Genomic DNA, 23,474 nt, shown 5'->3' on the forward strand with positions numbered 1-23,474 from the left:
TGTGCTCCGCAACATGAGAGGCCGCGATAATGAGAGGCCCACGCACCACGATGAAGAGTGGCCCCCACTTGCCGCAACTAGAGAAAGCCCTCGCACAGAAACGAAGACCCAACACAGCCATAAATAAATAAATAAATAAATAAACCCCCCCCCAAAAAAAATTGAAATTGTGTAAGAGTTAATCTCAGCACATCACTGTTAACTGAAAATACATCTTCATGTCTTTAAATATATTTTATCTACATGAAAAGTTGACATAAATTACAAAAGTAGCACTATCAAAAAAATCAGAAACTCTCAGTTTAAATATAATTAACACTGCTGTATGTTATATATGAAAGTTGTTAAAAGTAAATCCTAAGAGTTTTCATCATCAGGAAAAAAATTTTTTTCTATTTCTGTAATTTTGTATCCATATGAGACGATGGATGTTCACTAACTTTATTGTGGTCATCATTTCATGATGGATGTGAGTCAAGTCATTACGCTGTATCCCTTAAACTTATACTGTGTTGTATGTCAATTATATCTCAATAAAACTGGAAGAAAAAGGAAAAAAGAAACTAAGTTTAAAATTGATATTTTGTTTCTCATTCTTATTAAAACTAACTTTGACCTTCACTCTTGCCAAAATGATGCAAAATCTTGGCTTTGGTTTCACTGAAGAACAGTTTATGGTATAGTGGTTAAGTATATTGACAAGGTTAGTTTCAAATACTAGTTCCCCTACTTGCAAGTTCCTTAACCCTCTAAATATCAATTGTAAAATGGGGATGATAATAATCCCCAACAATCCTACCTGATAGGATTGACCAAAGGCCTAAATGAATTGAGGCATGTAAGTAAATCTCTTAGCATATTATTTGAGCACAGCGTGTAAGCTATCATTTTCATCCCCATCGTTATTAAATTGAAAATTAGAATTAAACAATGTCTAGAATGTTGAAGAAAATAAAACTAACCTAACAGTTCTCTATATTAAAATTTTTAAATAAATTCAATAAATTGTAAATAAAAGGAAAAGTTCATCACAAAATCTTTGTTCAGTTTCTCTTTTCAACTACCTGAACCTAAAGGTCAAAATATAATTGCAGGGACTTCCCTGGTGGTCCAGTGGTTGAAACTCTGCGCTCTCAACACAGGGGGCCAGGGTTCGATCCCTGGTCAGGGTATTAGATACCACATGCCGCAACTAAGACCCAGTGTAGCGAAATAAATAAATAAATATTTTAAAATATAATTGCAACTCAAACTAGCAGCTTTCCAATGACATACTAATCTTATACATGGGAAAATAGGAATGGGAAGGTAACATTAAGTATACCACATATATGACCTAACTGTCTTTAATGACTAACAGAATGTAAGAATATATTATCAGCAAGCGGGACCCAGATTGGAGCTGACAGTATCAGACAAAACCAGATGGGCAATGGGACCAGAGAAACATTAAAGCCAAAAGATCCAAGGATCCAGGTAAATGAAGCCTTGTATGTAAAAGAAAATTTTGACTTCAAGATACCTCTGAAGTTAAAATCTTTCAGGGGTTTCTAAACAAATACTTGAATATGTCAGGGCCTATATACCAAGGCCCGTACATTGAAGGCCAGAGGGGGAAAAAAGCACAACTGAATATCTCCATGAATGAGTCTAATCTTAACACCATCCCAAAGGTTCTTGCTGGCACAATTTGGAAGAGTTAAGATGCCTCAAGATGAAAGGCCTGCAAGCTCCAAAGGATGGTCTTTTCCAAAACACCACAGAAGTCACTAAGTCTCATGGTCTACGAAGCACAAATATTTCTTTTATGCCAACCTCTAACAAATTAATGCAGCATATTCCTGGATATCAGATGAAAACCAGATTAGACATCACAATTTGGTATTAGAGGATATAAACGGCCCTTTACTTTCATCCTCATTTTTCAAATAAAATATTTCTTTCCCTACCGCATAAGAAATGTCAAACAGAAAAACTTACAGGCTCTTCAAAACTGCTCTCTTCCTTAGATGGCAGCTGTACAGTAGATTGCCAGTGCAGGGAGCTGTCACAAATCTCTAGATCATCAAGCAAATTTTCTAAACCTGCTAGCTTAATGCACTCACCAGTCAAGTCACCTTGGTCACGTATCTGGGAAACAGTAAAGAGTAAAAGTAAAAACAAATAACAATACCATTTCCTGAAACAATACTGGAAAAGACCATGTCTCTCCCCAACAATCATTTTATTGTCTCACCTCTCTTTGTAGTTCAACAACTCTTTTCCTGCATACAACAGCATTTTCATCTAGGCTACAGCATTCAGTATCATCATCCAGAGTATAGATGTCAGATTCAGCCTTCCCCTGCAGGCCCTCTACAAAATAGGAGTCATTTTGCATAATTGTATAGACAGTAAAACTGGACTTGGCTCCCACAGGCCGAGGAATTTCACCTTGGTCTGTATCAGCTTTCAGCAATGTCTCTTGGCCAACTGCAATTAATGATGCATCACTGATCACTGGCAAAGCACCTTGTGACTGCATCACATGCCACCAAGTTTGCTGAAAAGCTGCTTCCTACAGCTGCAGATGGACCTTCAATGACGTTACTAGAGTTTCCATTCTTACCCAAAATACAGTTTGAGGAATCTGCAACTTCTTCAAAGGTGTGCTGCTTTAAATCTTGTAAAACCAAAGAATCTGAAGTCCGTATTTTCATTGGATAAATAATGTTTGAAGATCCTAACTTCTCTGCAAGGTCAAGAGCAGAAACAGACTTTATCTTCCCAATGGGAAGAAACGGTTCATTGTCTGTATCATACTGAAATAAAGCCGACTGTGTTTTGCCAAGACCAACAGCCTGTCTGAGAGATTTTTCACTTAAAGAAGATGACGACTTAAGCTCTGGACTAAGAGAAAGTGGCTTAATGAATATTTCCTGAGGAGCACTGGGGAGTGATTTTAAATTAGGATGCCAGTACAGGGAGCTATCACCATCATCTTTTTTATACAACAATGGTTTTGAAGCTGCTGATTCAAACACCCCAGGAGTAGATTGATAGGGTGGATGATTAAGTTTATCAAAGAAAAAGTTTTCATAATAATTTAATAAGGAAAGATCTGGATTTTTTGGTTCACTTTCTTGGCTGTCATTTGTTAAAGATTTATTGATGTCAGTTTGGATTTCATTTACTGTACTCTCTTTCTCAGAAGGTTCAATAGAGGCAATAACTGCCTGAAAGGCTACATTTTCAGTAGCATCAACATTTTTCCCACCAAAAGCAGAAGGTGGCTTTTGGTTTCTTTCTTCTTGAAAACACAGCTGTTCTGATGTCTCATCTGAGTTGGATTTAATAGTGTGAAGAGGACCACCAGAAACCTCCATCTTAGAGGTATCATGCCCCCTGGAGAGTATATGTGCTTCTGGCACTTCTACAGAATTATCAGTAACTACAACATTCTCAATATATTGTATTTCTGAAGATCTGGGATGCACCTCTGAAAATCCTAAAGTATTTCTATTCTCCTTTAGTTCAAAACATTGAGATAATTCTTTCCCCAGATCTTCTTCATTTCTTTTATAACCCTCCAAAGAATCCATCTTTTGTTTCATCTCATTCTCAGCAGGAGCCCTTAAATAAACACTCTCAAAATAATGACTATCAGCTGTCAAGGGAACCTCTCTTCCTCCTCTTTCCAACAAACAATGCAAAAAACAATGTGGCATTTTACTATAAAAACGAGGAGCAACTTCACGTGGAAAAGAAACACAGTCCTTACTGATTAGACATATTTCTGGATGGTGTGAAGCTCCCTGTTTGCTCCATGGCATATCTGAAAAAGGGGCACTAAAATTGTCACTTTCCTTAGGAATTTTATTTTTATCAATTGTGTCAGATGAATCTGAATAAGAATCACGGTCCCTACTGGTTAAATATTTTTCTAACTGTTGTAAAGCTTCCTGTTCCCCATATTGCACATATGAACAAGAAGCATCAAAACTGTCACTTCCTTTAGGAGTTACGTATTCATCACTTGTATCAGATGCAGTTGAAAAAGAAACTTGATCTTTATCAGCTAAATTGGTTTCTGGCTCCTGTATAACTTCTTGTGTCTTCCATGACATATATGAATAAAGAGCATCATAACTATCAGAGTCTTTGGGGGTTTTCAGATCCTCAAGTGTGTCAGGTGAAACAGTCTCTTCTTCAGTCCCTTGTTCAAGAGTTAATAAAGAGCGCTGAGACTCAATAGCTGTACTACCTATAAGTGGGTGCTGAGATACACTAAAGCAACTGTTAACTAAGTTTGAAGCTACCTCTGAGGCTGCCTGGAATAAAGCTTCACTAACTTCCGACGGTCGAGAAAACCATTCAGTGTCTTCAGACTTACCAGGAATTCCCCTGAAAATATATAGTTAAAAATAAATAAATAACACATTAAAAACATTTATTTTTTAAAATACTAACATGAAAAAATACAAAACTGATATGTCACTGAAATCGAGGTTATTTGAAAGTATACTGAAAAACAAAGTCCTAATTTCAAATTCCTTTAGGGTGGCTAATGATTGAACAAAGCAAATTTTTTTAAAACAGAAGGTAAACTACCATCCTATGACCCTGATATTTTCTCAGGCTTCCCTCAAAACAATATTGCCCCAAAAAGTGATTCTTTAAATGAAAATTTCAAACTTTACTATTTAAAATCTGTAATTTATCACCTACCATAATTTAATATTCATTTAACCTGCATTAATTCTTCTACTACTCATTTATTATGCTCTTGAAAACCAATTAAGTGAGCTACTCCCCAAACAAAAGAGTAACCTAATCATTGGTTGACTATTGCATATAGAACACTTTTCATAAAAGTAATTTTAAAGTAATACATAGCACAGGGCAGAGGTTTTTACTCTGTTAACATTTATACTTTTAATTTAAGGCATCTTTTTTATTTCTAAAAGAAGAAAACATATTCTTGGATAATTCCAAATATGCTTTGGAGAATTCAACTTGTCTCTCATTATGACTAAAGGGCATTAATTTGGAGTAACTGTTAATTTCGATGTGTCTATTAGAAAAATCGTGTTAGCTCATATTCGCACCTCCTACGAAGGAGAGATAGCTAGGTTCATTCAATATTGGCTGACAAAAATGACAGTGCCAAACAAGCTAGTGACCATGAAATGAATGCTTTTTACAGAATGGGTGTGGGCTGATGGGCAGCAAAAGGGGAGATTTATAAGGAAGAAAATTAGTGTGCCTTCTAAATTAAAATATGCCTAATATACTAGAATACATTAGAAATTATTTTTAAAGAAACTGAAGTCCCCTGGCTCATTTTTACACATATTACTATGCCAAATTAACATGTATCATGCCTTAATTTAGGGCCTTGTTATCTTCAGTGTGTACTGAGAATATCTAGCTCCCAACCCAAAGTCTCACCTGAAGTCATTAATATTAGTAACAACTTAGAAGAAAAGAAAGAGTAGAAAGGTTACATGCAAACAGAAAAATAAATCATCCTACCTCAGAGGTGCAAAATCTAGTTCACTTTGGTGAAACAAGGAATCAGGCCCAAACTCTTGATCTTTTGTCAAACATGTCAGCAAAGGCAAATCAGGAGAAGCGAAATTGTCTTGTATGACTGCAAAGTTTCAAATATAAAGATGTTGGGAATGCTGAAAATTAATTGTTTAGCTTATATAATATTTTAAAGAACCTAAATATGCTGCCATCTGGAAGTTTCTACAAGCATTAGTATGATAATATAACAGCAGCAGCAGCAAATACCATTTATTAATAGCCTGACAAGATCCAGGCACTTAACATACACTATTTTATTTAATCCTCATAACAACCTTGAAGTATAGGTATTTTTATACCCATCTTATAGATGAGGAAACATGATCATAAATCTTAAAGAATACTAAGTAATTTGTCCACATTCAAATAGCTTAAGTGCCAGAGTGCAATCTGAGCCTAAACACTCTACTTTTTAGCAAGTGCTCCTAACCATTATGAGTGTTTCTTCCTATCTTACATCAAAGTGTGGTCCACAGGCTCCCAGGCATCCCTAAGACACTCTCAGAAGATGCCTGGGGTCAAAATTATATTCAAAGTAATATTAACATATCATTTGCCTTATTCACTCTCATTCCCTCATAAGGATACACTGGAATTTTCCAGAAGCTACATTACCTATGATAAAGCAACATCCTGAATGCAGAAGCAGATTATCAGAACCCACCTGTCTTCTATTAAGTCAGACATTACAGTTTTTTCTTTTTTAAGTAAAACAACGCTAGTCTTCTAAATATTTTTGGTTTGGAAAATAGTTATTTTTCTAAAAAACTAGATAATTTATGTTAACATGCAATGGAGTTGTTACTTTTTAATGAGTTGATAAATATTTTTTAAATTTCTCAGTTTTAATAATTTCTAATATGGGAAAATATCAATAATCCACATCAACAAAAGCTCTCAGTAATTTTAAAGTGTGTCAAGGAAATCCTGTGAACAAAAAGTTTGAGAACTGCTAATTTAAAGGAAAAAAAATTCTTCTGAATTCCTGAATGCCACCTTAAGTAAGGTTTATTATAATGTCCTTAAATATGTACAACTAGGTATAAACTCTTTATTCCTTATAGTATTTCTACAACTATAAAACAAAAAATTAAATTTTAATAGAAACAAAACTATAAAACCAACAGCATTCTATTTCATATTAATTTAACTAGATTGGTGATGTTTTGCTAAAACTGAATTGTTCTTTCAATATGAAGGTAATACTGTTGCTACAGTATACTTTCTTGATTTCAAGAAATCTATAATCTATAATCTATAATAAATAATAATAAATATATATATATATATAATAAATAAATCTATAATAAATACTGCATACCTTCCCTATCATAACTGTCACACTCTTGTTTTAATCTTTGGTCTGTCTGCTTCCCACCTAGATTATCAACTCCGTGTCTGCATTATTCACAGCTGTACCCTCAATGCCTAGCAAAGTACCAGCTACACTTAGTAGGCACTCAAAATACAATTATTTATTTACTGAATGGATTAATTAAAAATGAGAAACTGAAAGATAACGATAACCTTTACCACCAAGGACTAATCGGTATGGTTCCTCTTTGGCTACAGACTCAGTCTTAAACCTTCATAACAGAAATCTTTACCCCTCTAAGAATCATGAAGATTTTTTAACAAAGACCCCACATTTCCTCATATTTGGGCAACTGCTGATGGCCTGGATCACTCTTTTTTGAGATACCTAACTGTTCTGGCACCAGTCATCATCATGACATTTGCCATTGGTGAGATACACACTAGAATGACTGGATTCAAGCATAACAAAAAAGCAATGATGAAATCTCCTCTGGCCATCAGATTCTGGGATCTGATCTAATGATTAAAATGTTCTACTTTATGTATGGTAAATGAGAAGCTGGAGTTATAAAACTTTACATTAGAAAATACTTTAGAAGCCATGTAGCACGATGATTCTCCAACCCAATGCTGAAACTATTCTATTAGAGAACTTTGCTTGACATTTTGCTATGACATAATGCTCACTTTTTTTTTGTTATATAGCCTTTCCATTATTAAATGGCTCTATTAGAAAGTTCTTTCTTGTATCAAGTTGAAAACAGCCTCCCTATAAGCTACGTAGTCTCATTTTAACCTCTACACTAGGAATTAGCAAACATTTTCTATAAAAGGTCAGCTAGTAAATATTTTAGGCTTTGTTGATCACACATGGTATCTCTATCCCATATACTTCTTTTGTTTTTACAATCCTTTAAAAATGCTAAAACCTTTTCTAGCTCACAAAATCAGGCCTTAGCCTATGGCTAGTAGTTTGCAGACTCCTGCTCTAGACCACTATCCAACTCATCCCATGTTACTATTATTTTCCTTTTAATGTATTGTCTTCCCAAAAGAGGAAGTAGCTTTCATCTATATATCCCTAGCATCCAACACACAATAGGCACTTAGATATTTGTTAAGTAAATGAATAAATGAAAAATACGTTGCTTCCTCTTTAGCATGACAGCCCTTCAAATACCTGATCATAGCAAAGTCTTCCCTTTCATCTACTATCATAGTAATCTCCTCCCACAAGGGAACTCTAATGTTAACATCTTTCTTAAAATATAAAACTAAAATTGACTTTGATGATCTACATCACTGAATATATTGGCCCTAGTATTTTTACTTGGATAGTATTTGCTTGTATTTGAAAGGAACTTGTTGAATTAACTCCTAATTCTTGCTCCTCTACAAAACTCTGATAAGACAGCTCCATGGTTGAATCCCACTCCCTTGACAAAAGTTAATTGTAAAATATGTGGTTGTTGCATTTTCTTCAATTTTTGAAAATAAAAATCTGAAGAAAATGGAAGGAAAAACCAAAGAATATTTGTCTGAATTATGATTTAGGCATGAAAAAACTGAAATTACCATATTGGCTAAGCATTCTTATATATGTGCAACAATCCAAAGTAGTGATAATACAATTCTACCTCCTACCTTGATGATTTGAAAAGTACTTAAAGTTCATCTTTTGTAAAGAGCTAATAAATCAGTTCCATATTAAACAGAGGAAAGCAGGAAGCTCTACCTCAGACAAGTCATTTAACCTCTTTATCTCAATGTTTGGGTCTGAAAACTTAGGATAATAATATATGTCTTAACTAATTTTAAGAATCTAATGAGCTTAAGCATGAACATTTGTTTTTTGTTTTTTATACATCATGGAGCCTCCACTGCTGAGAGAAGTAGTCAAAGGATAATATATGGTTTACCCCAAGAAAAACTCCACAAATTCAGGACTAAGGAGGCATACCCACTAGAGGAAGTTACCACCTTTTTGCCTTCTGAGAGCAACAGAGGGAGATAAAATGAGGAGCAACTGCACATTTAAATATAACTAGACCAGCTGGCCAGTGTGGAAAACCAGAAATAAGCTAATACCTTTGAGTACAGTTCTACAGAGCTCCTCAACTCAAGAAAGGATTTAGATGCAAGATTTGCAGTCTCCCAAAAGTATTTTACAAATGTGAGGTATTACTACGAGTTAAAAATAAAGAGGCATTACCTAGCAATGGAGAACATAAGAGATCTCTGTTCGACTCCTTTACTTGATTTTCTGATTGGATCAATATACCTTCCTCCAGAGAGGGGAAGTCTGTCACTTCAGTCCCTTTCTCTCTCACATTAAACCTGGTCTGGGTTGTATCCAAGGTGTGGGAAGAGTCCATTTCTTGAGGAAGATAATGCCAAGATTCTGTTCTCTAAAACAATAATTTTGAAGGAAAATATGCTAAATCATTAACTGAGTTACCATACATATTAACATTTAGATTAAAACATCCATTCACGTAGCATACAGCTTCTTATTTCACAACATTCCCATCAAAATTTGTAAAAAGTAAAGCTGTTCTTTCTGTGTTTTTCACAGTATTAATAACATTTTTATCTTTTCCCATTATTACCCATCTTTTAACGTGTTGAATCACTGGCATTTCTGCTATTCTTTAATAGTTACTTCTCATCATTAAAACAATAAATTTGGTTCTTCATGATGAAATCTTACAATTTGATAATAATAAAACTGAAAAAAAACTTCCAAACCTAAAACTACGATATTCTCTACATGTGACCACTTTACTGAATTCTTACTTGCTATACTAGTTTCTAGCGGACTTCTCGGTGCAAAACATCATATGGTTCATGCGTAGTGAGTGGTTCATTTGTCTCTTTCAAATATTTACTCTTATATTAGTGGCATGATTCAGAAAAATGTTTCTCAAAGTATCTATAGGAAGGATCAGTTTTTCCTACTTCCAATTCATTACAGACTGACATTTTATTAAAATACGAATAAAAATTAACAGGTAACAAGTAAAGAAAAATAATAAACTAATTTTAAAAACTAGTAAAAATAACTAGGAAAATGAAATTGAAAAGATATATAAGCCCAAAATACAAAACACAAGTCTAAGTATCTGATTTCTAGTTCTAAAGAACATCAAATTGCTATAAAAGTTTCTAAACACTTCTTCTTAATTCTTGTACTTATCTCTTGACAGTAACAAGCAATTCATGTCCTGGCACCAATCCACAGACCACACTAGGTAGCAATGTTGAAATAAAGTTGAATTAAATACTAATGGTAAGCAGTTTTTAAACACATTTTCTTTTTAAATTTGGTATTACTTAATAGTTAAGAATATTCATCCTATCATGCTATTAAAGTATTCTTTTATTTTCATTTTAAATTAATTTGATTAGGAATGAGTACTAAATTTGATCAAACTACATTATAGCATCTTTTTTTCCCCAATTACATCTGATAAAATACAGCAATAAATTTCTTCATATTGCAACAACTTCACATTTCTTACTTGGTAGTGGTAGATTAGACCTTAATCATATTTGCTAGCACAGTCTTTAACATTTTCACTCATAAGATTAATCAGTATTGTAGAATGCTTCTTTTGTTTTCTAACCTTGTTCTATATTTTTTTAATACAAGGAAATTTGATTTTCCTTAAAAATATAAAAGATTTCACCAGTGAATCCATTAGATCCAGAAACCTTTTTGATAGCTGGTACTATTATAACATTCTTGATTTCTTCCTAGTTCTAATCCAACTCTATAAGCTTTGATAGGTTTGTATTAAGTCTATTTCATTAAGGTTTTTTTTTTTTCTTGACTGGATCTACTAGGAATGTACATATTTTGCCTTGAATTTAACAATTCTATTTTCTAACTTAATTATTTCTGTTTTTCTCTTTGCCATGTTTCCTCTACTTGCAGTTTTTCATTATTTATATAAAATTTTTTGTTAAATGAATTCATTTGATTTACATTTATTTGTTTAAATAAAAAGATGAGACATTATATTGATGGCAATCAACATGCTTAGATATATAATGTACTGATTTGCATTATTTTGTAGTCTATTACTCTTCTTCCTTAACCAACTCAAATTTTTTTAGGAGAATATTTTTTTCATTACCAAATGACCCACCCATAAAAATATGTTGTACTACAATTTAGAAAGATTTCACAATTTCAACAAGACTTTTTTCTTTAAAGGATTATTTCCAGTATTTAAAATTCACCAACCAAATGCTCTTACAGTAAGTTAAAAAAAAAAAAAGATACACAACTATCCACTACCTAATATCAGTTATATAAATAGATACAGAGAAAAATATTGGAGTGAATATTCTAAAATATTAACACTATTCATCTATGGCTTATGGGATTATAGACCTTTGACATTCCAAAGTATATCAATCCCATCTATGTCAGATAAATTAGTCAAATCCTTAACATCAAACATTGCTACTGGAAACATGCTTTTTACATTTTTAATACTTGAAAATAAAAGGAATACGAGAATGATTATTTTAATTTTTTTCTTTTGAGAGCACTCTATTCAATAGGGGATAGTGGGTCAAATGAATGGGTTTTAAAGCAAGGGAATTCCAGTCATCTTGTGACTCTCACTACAGCAAAATCTCGGGTCCCCAACTCATCTCTTAGCCCCTTTGACCAGGGTTTGAGCCTCATTCCATAGTTTATTCCTCACTACTGATGAGAGACGTATCCATGTGTTCTCCCGCCCATCCTTTGACCTCCACAGATCACTTACTTAACTCTAGCTCTTCAACGGCAATAATTTTGTAACCTTATGAAGACAACTATCCTGTCACATTTACACTTTTCATAATTCCTTTCTTACCTGTATTTCCCTCTTTACCACTCTGAGAGTTCATAATCATCCTTATAATCACTACCTTGCAAACATCTCTTCTTTCTTACCCTTTTCCCCCACTATCCTATTTGCCTGGCAAAAGCTCAGTTCTGGTTGAACCTTCTGCTTGTCTTAATCCAAGCAGCAGCACACTGCTGAAGAAAGCACACACCTACACTAGTTTTCCTTTAGACTGATGACATTAAACCTCAAGGGCACTCAGCCCTGCCTGGAAATTCTACTCTATTTTCCGGGTAACTTGATTGGCTAAAATGATTACTTCATACTTTCTCTCCTCAGAACTACTGAACCCTCCTTCCTCATTTTTCAACTGATGACCTCATTTCCTACTTTAGTAAGCGAAGAACAGGAGATGGACCTTCCTTATCTTCCTAGCACAAGATCTACAACCCCATTACCTAACCCAGATTTTCATCTTGTGATTTAAAAAAAGTCTTACTACCTATCAAAGACCTTCCCACCTCATTCCATTTATTTTCAATGATTTCTTTCCTATATGTGATTCTCCCATTTTCCTTCATGCATTTTCCCTTTCTACTGAATCATTCCTCTCTCCATGTAAACATGCTCTTATAATTTCCCCTCATAAAATAAAATTTTAAAAAATCTGTTGACCATTCTTTTCTTTCTGCTTATTTTGTTGCTATGATTCTGAGTGTTATACTTTTTCAACCAATATAAAAAGGGCCTCAAATCTCTAAATATTTTTTGACAGATGTGAAGAGGGATGACAAATAAACAACAGAATAAATACAAACAAATTTTGAGGGAGAAGTAAAGGTTGGAGATACAAACTTGGGATTTTTAAGTACACAGGCATATTTAAAGCCCTAGATCGAGATGAGAACCAAAACATTCCAACATTTCAAGCAGAAGTTAAAAACTCAAATGTGTATAGGTACAGGGAGGTGAAAGAAATGAGTAAACCTGCCTGATATTAGAGAGTAATGGGACCTGTGGCCAACTATGCACTGCATGCACACTTTAAAGTATTCTGTTTAAAAGTTTTTAAAACACTGTGCCCCCCCATTTTTTTTTTCCTGCAAACCACATTTGAGCCATATGCAGGTCCACAGCTTGCAACCTCTGATTTTAAGGTTTAACAGGGGACGATAAAGCAGCAAAGGAAACTGAGAAAGAATAGCCAGAGGAGTAGAAAGAAAACCAGGAGAAGCCGAGAAAGGAAATAATTTTAAGAAGTTAAGCATTGGTTAAGAATATGAAATGCTATTTATTGCATCTAAGATGAGGACAGAAAAGTGCTTACTGTATTCAGCTACACAAATTTGTTCGTGACACTTGCTTTCACAGAAGTGAGGTCAGAACGCAAGAAGATCAAATAGAAGAATAAGTAGATCCTAGCCAGTAGATAAGGCATATATATCAAAAAGGAAAAAGGAAAAAAAAATACAATGGATATGATTGTCTATACATTAAAAAGTCCTAAAGAATCTACAAAAGAACTATACTAGAACTAGTAAATGAGATTAGCAAGGTCATAGGATACTAGGTCAATATAGAAAGTCAATTATATTCCTATATAATTGTGATGAACAGTAGGAATTGAAATTTTTTTAACATTTCAGTAAGTCTAATACAAACATGTATTAAGTTTGGTACACTGAAGGCAACAAAACACTGATGAAGAAATTAGCGATCTAAATAAAACTGTAAGAACTGTTGTGTCTATGAATTAGAGAACTCAATATTGTTAAGATGTCAATTCTCTTCAAATTCATTTATAGACTCAAGGCAATTTGAATCAAAATTCCAGCAGACTTTTTAAATAGAAATTGACAAACTGATTCTAAAATTTACATGGAAATTCAAAGAATCTAGCATAAACAAAACCATTTTTAAAAAGAAAAACAAAGTGGGAGAACTCACACTATCTGATTTCAAGACAGTACAGTAATTAAAAGCACAGTATTAGCATGATGATAGAGATATAAATCAATGGAATAGAGAGTCCAGAAATAGACCCACACAAAGATGCCAAGGGAAAAGGGAGTATTTTCAGCAAATGGTGTTGGAATAACAATTAGATATTCATATGTAAGAAAAAGAAGCTGGACCCCTACTTCACACCATAATCAAAAACCAACTCAAAACAGATTTAGATATGTGAAACTTAAAACTATAAAACTTCAAAAACTCGTTCTCAACTGGGCAAGATTTTGACACCCTCCTCTCCCCTCAACCATGATACATTTGGCAATGTTTGGAGACATTTTTGACGCTTACCAACATGGGGCAGTATTATTGATATCTAGTGGGAAGAGGCCAAGGATGCTGCTAAACATCTTACAATACACAGGACAGTCCTGTAAAATAAAGAATTATCTAGCCCAAATATCAAAAGCACCAAGGCTGAGAAACCCTGTTCTGGAAAAAAATATAGGAGAAAATCTTTGTGATCTAGGATTAGGTCAAAATTTACCAGGTTAGACATAAGAAGTAAAAACCATAAAAAAAAAAAAAAATCAATAAACCAACTTCAACTTCATCAAAATTAAAACTTCTACTCTTCAAAAAACAAATAGGACAATTCAAAGAAAAACCATAGACTGGGAGAAAATATTTGCAAAACACATAAAGGACTTACATCTAGAATATATAAAGAACTCTCAAAACTCAACAAATGGAACAAATCACCCATAAAAAATGGGGAAGAGATTTAAACCAACCCCTTCACTAAAGAAGAAACATGGATGGCAAATAAGTACACAAAAAGATGCACATTATCATTAGTAAAATGCATATTAAAACCACAATGAGACACCACAACATACCTAGAATGACTAAAAATTTTAAAACAAAAACAAAAAAAACCTGACAATACCAAGAGCTGACAAGGATGCAAAGCAACTAGAACTCCTATACATTGTGGGGAATGCAAAATGGTACAGGCACTTCAGAAAACAGTTTGGCACTTTCTTATAATGTTAAACGTACAGTTACCGTATCAGTCAGCAATCCCATTCCTAGGTATTTACCCAAGAGAAGTGAAACCAGCTGTCAACCTAAAAACCTGTACATAAGTGGAATACTACTCAGAAATAAATTTTAAAGAGCTACTGATTTATGCAACAACATGGATGAACCTCAAAAGCATGTGCCAAGTGAAAGAAGCCAGATTCAAAAATCTACACATGGGACTTCCCTGGTGGCGCAGTGGTTAAGAACCCGCCTGCCGCTGCAGTGGGCGCGGGTTTGAGCCCTGGTCCGGGAAGATTCCACATGTCACAGAGCAACAAAGCCCATGCGCCACAACTACCAAGCCTGCGCTCTAGAGCCCGCGTGCCACAACTACTGAAGCCCGCACGCCTAGAGCCCGTGCTCCACAACAAGAGAAGCCACCACGAGGAGAAGCCCACGCACCGCACAGAAGAGTAGCCCCCACTTGCCGCAACTAGAGAAAGCCCGCGTGCAGCAACAAAGACCCAATGCAGCCAAAAATAAATTAATTAATTAATTTTTAAAAAAAATCTACACACAATTCTGAAAGGCAAAACTATAGAGACAGAAATGAGATTAGCGGTTGCCAGGGACTAAGCAGGGGGTTCAGTCATCTCACTGACTGCAAAGAGGCACAAGGAAACTTTTTGGGGGTGATGGCAATCAAATGTGTAGTAGTTATATAACTGTATATATATGTCAAAGCTCATCAAACTGTACACCTAAAAGAGTTAATTTTGCTGTATTTAAATTATACCTCAATAAACCTGACTTTTTAAAAAATGAGGATAAGATATCAGAAAACAGAGACCAAAAACTCTTGAAAATTTCACTTAACAGGGAGCAGAAATATTAAATGGGGCAGTAGCTGGAGGGAAGAAAGGATGAGACATTTGTACTTAAGTTGCTGGAGCTGATAAGGTCTAGACTGTGACCACGGGGTAAGCAGGGATAGGAGAAGGTTGGGAGGAGTGGAGGAAAAAAATCTCTGCACATTAGATCAAAGATCCAAGAGTTTCAGACACTGGATGGGTAATGTAAGCTGAAGTGAAAGAAACTAAAAGAAGACAGTGTAGCAAGAGCTATAGTTTTCAATGAATAAAAAAAGTTAACTTGGATGACAGCAACAAGGATGAATGAGCAGAATAACCAGAAGGAGAAAAGAGGGGAGAGAATTAGGAAGTGGTATAATCCTCCAGTTCTTCTGAGGAACCCAGGAACCCAGGCATAAAGGCAGAAATGAAGAGCTACAGGATCTATCCATGGTTTATATTTTATAAAACAAGGATCAAAAAAAGGGAAGATATCCATTTTTGGACTGTGCTCTACCATAAACATGCCCTCAGAGAATATTAAACTATTTAGGAATATACCTCTGTATTCGTTTCCTAAAGCTGCCATAATGAACTTACACAAAGTGGAGGGCTTAAAACAACAGAAATGTATTCTCTCACAGTTCTGGAGGCTAGAAGTCTGAAATCAAGGTGTTGACAGGGCCATGCTCCATCCAAAGCCTCTAGGGGAGGGAGGATCCTTCTTACCTCTTCCTCCTTCTCGCAGCCCCAGGCATTTCTTGGCTTATGGCAGTATAACTGCGTCTCTGCCTCTGTCTTCACATGGCAGACCTCTTCCTGTGTGTCTCTCTCTTACAAGGACACCAGTCATATTGGATTAAGGGCCCACCCTAAATCCAGTATGATCTCTTCTTAACTTAAATAGTTCTATCTGCCATCACTATATTTCCAAATAAGGTCACATTCTGAGGTACTGCAGATTGGGACTTCAACACATCATTTTGGGGGACACAATTCAACCCATAACAATCCCCCTTCCATTTAATGATCACAGAGTACCGTGCTTTTTCTGGTCAGGGTTTCTCTTAACCCTTTTCACTTGGCGACAGTAAATCTCCTTCCTCCATACCTTGCATTTAATGGATAATAAATGCAATTTAGGGGAAATTGAAGGTACTAGAAGAAATCTGATACCCAAGTTATTAGATAATCAACCTTAAATATTTAATCATTATGAGTAAGGACACATTTTTTTCTCCAACAAACATATATGAGGCTTTTTCCTATCTGCTCACAATTTTTTCCATTTCTAAGTTTATTACTATGTTCTAGATCAGTGGTTCCCAAAGTGTGGTCCAAAGATCCCTGGGGGTCACTGACACCCTTTCAGAGAATTTAAGTGGGCCTCCCTTTTCTAACTACATATCTATGTAAGGTCAGATTTTCTTCACATAATTCAACCAAAACAATATATCCCAATGGACTAAATGCAGAAGCAAATCTGAGAATTCAGTTATGATGGTTAACTTTATGTGTCAACTTGGCTGTGTCACAGGGTGCCCAGATATTTGATTAAACATCTGGGTGTGTCTGTGAGGGCGTGTCTGGATGAGATTAACATCTGATCCACAGACTTAGTGAAGGAGACTGCCCTCCTTAAGGTGGGCAGGCCTCATCCAACCCACTGAAGGCCTGAATAGAACAAAAGGCTGAGCAAAAGATAATTTGCCCTCTCTGCCTGATGGTCTTCAAGCTGGGACATCAGTCTTCTGCTTCGGACTTGGACCTGGAGTGGAACTTACACCATCAGCTCCCCTGGTCCTCGGACCTCTAGGCTTGGGCTAGAACACACACCATCAGTCAGCTCCTGGTTCTCGGGCCTTCAGGTTCAGACTGGAACTATACTATCAGCTCTCCTGGATCCCCAGGTTACAGATCTTGGGAATTCTCAGCCTCCATAATCACATGAACCAATTCCTTATTTTACATACATATATATATTTGTATATACCTATTTATGTACGTATATGTTTCCTATTTCTGGAGAACCCTGCCTAATACACCAACTGTCTTCTAGTAAGCCTGACATTAAAGAGATATGCAAAACTGTAAAACAATGCCACCCTTCCAACTAATTTTTTTTTTGTTTTGGAAAATAGCCATTTTTCATTTTAAAATATATTTGTATGTTAATATGTAATGGGTTTGTTATTTTTTTTAATTAATTTATTTATTTATTTTTGGCTGTGCTGGGTCTTCGTTTCTGTGCGAGGGCTTTCTCCAGTTGCGGCGAGCGGGGGCCACTCTTCATCGCGGTGCGCGGGCCTCTCACTGTCGCGGCCTCTCCCGTTGCGGAGCACAGGCTCCAGACGCGCAGGCTCAGTAGTTGTGGCTCACGGGCCTAGCCGCTCCGCGGCATGTGGGATCTTCCCGGACCGGGGCACGAACCCGTGTCCCCTGCATTGGCAGGCAGATTCTTAACCACTGCGCCACCAGGGAAGCCCAGTTTGTTATTTTTAAATAAATATTTTTTAAACGTTTTAATTTTTTTGTAACCTAAATACTGATACAGATAACCCTTATAAACAAAAGCTCTTTAAAATACTTCTGAAAAATGTGAAGGAGTCCTGAGACCAAAAAAAAAAAGTAAACTGCTGTTCTACATAATTAAGGCTGCCAAAGATCTATCAGAAAAATGGAATATTAAAGTAATTCACCCCTTTCCATTCTTCATAGCTAAATCAGAATTTCTCATGCTGCTTACCAAAAGATAGTTTGCCAGTTACACAAGACATACCTGATCATCCCCAGAACCCCATTGAGCTGTTTTTTCCAAAGAGACCACATTAGTATCAGGAATCTGTATTCCACTATTGTTTTGATATAATGGCTGTTGCCATACATGACAGGTCAATGGAACAACCTGAAAATCAAAAGATTTAAATAGAATAATAACACAATCCTTATGACTAAACAATAATAAAGTCTAAATTTAGATTATGCTTCTCCGTTTATAAAGCAGTTTCACAAATATAGTAACATTTGGGCTTCACAACCACTGTCCAAATTATCTTCACTTAAAAATAAGGAAACAGGGATTTAAGGTTACCCAGTAAGGACTCAACATATTCCAACAAACCACAGCAGTTCTTTAACCTCCTATATTTGTAGCAGTAAAAGAAGCAAGCAGAAACAAGCCAGTTATCTATTTTACAATCTTACTATTTGAGACACCTAAGAAATTAACTCTAACAATAGGAACTAAAATCATCTTATAGCGTGGAAAGTGGGGACAAAGTTAGGCTCATTTTGTGAAATCAGGAGTTGAAGCAGGGCTCTCCCATCTGTGAAAGAAGGCAATAAAAGTTGTGACTACTGCCCAAGGCTGAAGCAATGCACATGGAAAAGATCAGAGGTAATCAAACAAAAGTGATCTCAGTCAAGTCACCTGCTGGTTCAGGGACTGGTTATTGAGATTTTTCCCCTATATTCCTGGAGAGTAAGAACCCAAAGCTTCCAATACAAACTTTCCTTATAAAGAAGGAGCCACAAGGGGCAAGGCATAGACAACCAAAAAAACACCAGGTAGAGAAGGATGCACCAAAAGACAAAACAAAATAACACTCCTGCTAAAAATGAGATTACAAACTATACTTTCAAAAGACTTTAAAATGAGAATATCTCAGACCCTTAAAGAGACTTTTTAAAAAGACACAATGTCCATAAAAAAAGAAGAGGTTATTAAAAGTAAAACAGGCAGTTATGAGTCAAGAAAAGATGACTGCTAACACAACCACAAATGTGAAAGAGCCTCTGAAGGAAACCCAAGGTCATAAGATTTTTTTCCCCCAGAATTAAAAGTTACTACACTAACAAAACATTTTTACAGAGCGCTTACAACAATGTGCTTTTGATCATAGAAAAGCAAGCTTAACTTAAAATCTATTCAATTACTAAAGAGATTTCTATGGTAACAACTCTTCCAAGAGGTTTTTCTCAAAAGGTAGAACACCATGGGGCACACCCACCTTGCTTCCATGGCATTTTTTAAGGGATAAAGAATAAAAAGCAAAGAAAGGCATTTTGCAAATTCATTTTGGCAATTTGAAATCCCTAAATAAATAACAATACAGCCAATGTTTTGGCACAGTTAGTCTTCTTTGAGCCCTCGAGGAAAGAATGCCAAAATGAATGTTCAAAATGGCTATTCACTGCAACTAAATAATGCTGGGTGTAGAGCACAGGGTGTTGCCTTTGAAAATAGCTGATTCACATTAGCTTACAAAAAGAGAGTTTGATTCATTAGGATATTTATAGAACACTAATGATACAATATTAAGAAACCAGCACTTTGACAACTAACCCAACGTGTGAGAAAAAAGAACTCTCTCTCTCACTTTTATCAGCTAAAAAAAAAAAACCTCAAAAGTTAAAATTAAATATTAAAAGTTCTTATTAAAAAATACATTTCCCAGAACTGACTTTTATTACCTACTTGATGGTTTATAGACTTCATTAAGGAAATTAATTTCTAATAATTTCCATATGTTTGATCAGTTTTCCCACACTTGCCTTTGGATAGTGGTATAACCCAAATACTTGAAAGAGAATTCTTAAGATGAATGCTTCAAAACTAAGCAGGTGTCATCAGCAACTCTCTGATCTGAGATTAAATGTCTTTTGGTATAAATAAACAGTTTCAGAGTCTTTCCCTGAGTCATTTTTTAATATTAAAAGTTAGCAGTCTGGGTCTTCCCTGGTGGCCCAGTGGCTAAGACTCTGCACTCCCAATGCAGGGGGCCCAAGTTCGATCCCTGGTTGGGGATATAGATCCCGCATGCATGCCACAACTAAAGATCCCACGTGCCACAACGAAAATCCTGTGTGACACAACTAAGACCCAGTGCAGCCAAAATAAATAAATAAATACTTTTTAAAAAATTAGCGGTCTTTAGTGGTCTTCCAACTACATGTTGTCTATCAAAGAAACATTTTAGATGTAAGGATACATATCAATTCCAAGTAAAAGGATGAAAAAAGAGATTTCATGCAAATAGTAACCAAAAGAGCACAGGAGTGGCTATATTAATTTCAGACAAAATAGACTTTAAGTCAAAAACCATTACAAGAGACAAAGAAGTACATCATATAATGATAAAAGGGTCAATTCAGGGCTTCCCTGGTGGCACAGTGGTTAAGAATCCACCTGCCAATGCAGGGGACACAGGTTCAAGCCCTGGTCCGGGAAGATCCCACATGCCACGGAGCAACTAAGCCCATGAGCCACAACTACTGAGCCTGCGCTCTAGAGCCTACGAGCCACAACTACTGAAGGCCACATACCACAACTACTGAAGCCCATGCACCTAGAGCCCGTGCTCTGCAACAACAGAAGCAACTGCAATGAGAAGCCCACAACTAGAGAAAACCCACATAAAGCAACGAAGACCCAATGCAGCCATAAATAAATAAATAAATAAATTTTATTTTTAAAAAAAGGGGTCAAGGGCTTCCCTGGTGGTGCAGTGGTTGAGAATCTGCCTGCCAATGCAGGGGACACGGGTTCGAGCCCTGGTCTTGGAAGATCCCACATGCTGCGGAGCAACTAGGCCCGTGAGCCACAATTACTGAGCCTGCGCGTCTGGAGACTGTGCTCCGCAACAAGAGAGGCCACGATAGTGAGAGGCCCGCACACCGCGATGAAGAGTGGCCCCCACCTGCCGCAACTAGAGAAAGCCCTCGTACAGAAATGAAGACCCAACACAGCCATAAAATAAAAATAAATAAATAAGTAAATAAAAAATTTTAAAAAAACAAAACAAAACAGTAAAGGTTCCTATGAGAGCCTGGGATGTTTAAAAAAACAAAAAAAAGGGGTCAATTCACCAAGAAGATTTATAAGTATTTATGCACCAAACCTCAGAGCTCCTAAATTAATGAGGCAGATGCTGAAAGAATTGAAGGGAGAAATACACAGCAACATAATAATATTAAGAGGCTTCAACACCCACTTTCAATAATGAACAGAACAACCATACAGAAAAATAAGGAAATACAGAAATTGAACAACACTATAGACCAATCAGACGTAACAGATATATATACAGAACACTCCACCCAACAACAGCAGAACACATTTTCTCAAGTACACATGCAACATTCTTCAGGATAGAACACATGTCTAGCCACAAAGCAAGTCTTAATAAATTCAAGAAGACTGAAATCATAATACACGGTATCTTTTCCAATCACAATGGAATGAAACTAGAAACAAATAGCACAAGAAAAACTGGAAATTTTACAATATGTGGAAATTAAACACTACACTCTTACAAAACCAATGGGTCAAACAAGAAGTCACAAAGGAAATTAGAAAATACCTGGACACAAATGAAAACACAAAATGCCAAAAAACTTATGGACGCAGCAAAAGAAGTACTAAGAAGGAAGTTTATAGCCGTAAGTGCATATATTAAAAAAAGGCAAGACCTCAAGTAAACAATCTAACTTGTACCTCAAGGAACTAAAAGCAGAACTAAACCTAAAGCAGGCAGAAGGAAGGAAATAATAAAGATTAGAGCACAGATAAATGAAATAGTCAACAGGAAAAAAAAAATCATGAAACTAAAAGTGTTTTTTTCAGAAGATCAACAAAATTGATAACCTCTTAGCCAGACTGACTAAGGAAAAAAAGAAGACTCAAATAATAAAATCAGAAATGAAAGAGGGAATATTACAAGAAATGCCACAGAAATAAGGATTATAAGAGAATAAATACTATGAACAACTGTATACCAACAAATTGGATAGCCAAGAAGACAAACATAAATCCCTAGAAAGACACAACCTACCAAGACTGAATCATGAAAAAATAGAAAATCTGAACAAACATATAACTAGCAAGAAGATTCAATCAGTAATCAAAAACCTGCCAACACAGAAAAGCCAAGGACCAGATGGCTTCGATCATCCTCAACAAAATACTAGCGCACAGAATTCACAACACATTAAAAGAAGTATGTATACACCATGATCAAGTGGGAATTAACCATGGAATGTAAGGATGATTCAACACATAAAAATCAACCAATAAAATACTTCACATTAACAGAATGAAGGACAAAACCACACAATTATCTTGACTGCTACAGAAAAAGCAGCTGACAATACTCAACACCCTTTCATGAAAAAGCACTCAACAAATCAGGAATGGAAGGAAACTAATCAATATAATAAAGGCCATTTATGAGGGCCCACAACTAACTCACACCACACTCAACAGTGTAAAACTGAAAGCTTTTCCTCTAAGACCAGGAACAAGGCAAGAATGCCCACTCTTGCCACTTCTATTCAACACATTATTGGAAGTCCCAGCTAGATCAAAGAGACCCCAGGAATAAACTCTCACATACATGGTCAAATGATTTTCAGCAAAGGTATCAAGACCATTCAATGGGAAAAGGATAGTCTTTCCAACAAATGTTGCTCGAAAAACTGGATATCCACATGCAAAAGAAGGAAGTTACACTCTCACCTAGCAACATATACAAAACTCAACTCTAAATGGACCAAAGACTTAAATGTTAAGACCTAAAACTATAAAACTCTTAGAAGAAAACTCAGAGCAAAAGTTGCACAACAGTAGATTTGGCAATGATTTCCTGGATATGATACCAAAGGCACAAGCAACAAAAGAAACAACAGACAAACTGGACTTCATGAAAACTTTAAAATTCTGTATATCAGAAGACACCATCAACAGAGTAAAAAGGAAACCTGCTGTATAGCACAGGGAACTCTACTCAATGCTCTGTGGTGACCTAACTGGGAAGGAAATCCAAAAAAGAGGGGATATATGTATACATATAGCTGATTCACTTCACTGTACAGCAGAAACTAACACAACATTGTAAAGCAACTACACCCCAAT

At 35.7% G+C, this 23,474-nt stretch overlaps 1 protein-coding gene across 10 annotated transcripts in view; it reads right to left on the reverse strand.

Annotated features, from left to right (window-relative positions):
• The window catches only part of ALMS1 (ALMS1 centrosome and basal body associated protein), a 232,370-nt gene that overhangs the window by 195,805 nt on the left and 13,091 nt on the right, over positions 1-23,474 (reverse strand). For 9 of the 10 annotated variants that reach the window (XM_059942937.1, XM_059942939.1, XM_059942940.1 and 6 more), the window contains exons 2-7: positions 18,342-18,467; positions 9,101-9,296; positions 5,515-5,632; positions 2,609-4,383; positions 2,237-2,355; positions 1,981-2,130 (exon numbers count right to left, since the gene is read on the reverse strand). The exons of the other annotated variant lie outside the window; for it this stretch is intronic. In XM_059942937.1, the coding sequence (XP_059798920.1) occupies positions 1,981-2,130; positions 2,237-2,355; positions 2,609-4,383; positions 5,515-5,632; positions 9,101-9,296; positions 18,342-18,467 (2,484 nt within the window). The remainder of the gene's footprint in view (positions 1-1,980; positions 2,131-2,236; positions 2,356-2,608; positions 4,384-5,514; positions 5,633-9,100; positions 9,297-18,341; positions 18,468-23,474) is intronic. 10 annotated transcript variants of the gene reach the window in all.

This window comes from Balaenoptera ricei, chromosome 13, assembly GCF_028023285.1.
Source record: "Balaenoptera ricei isolate mBalRic1 chromosome 13, mBalRic1.hap2, whole genome shotgun sequence".
In the NCBI taxonomy this organism is placed as follows: domain Eukaryota; kingdom Metazoa; phylum Chordata; class Mammalia; order Artiodactyla; family Balaenopteridae; genus Balaenoptera; species Balaenoptera ricei.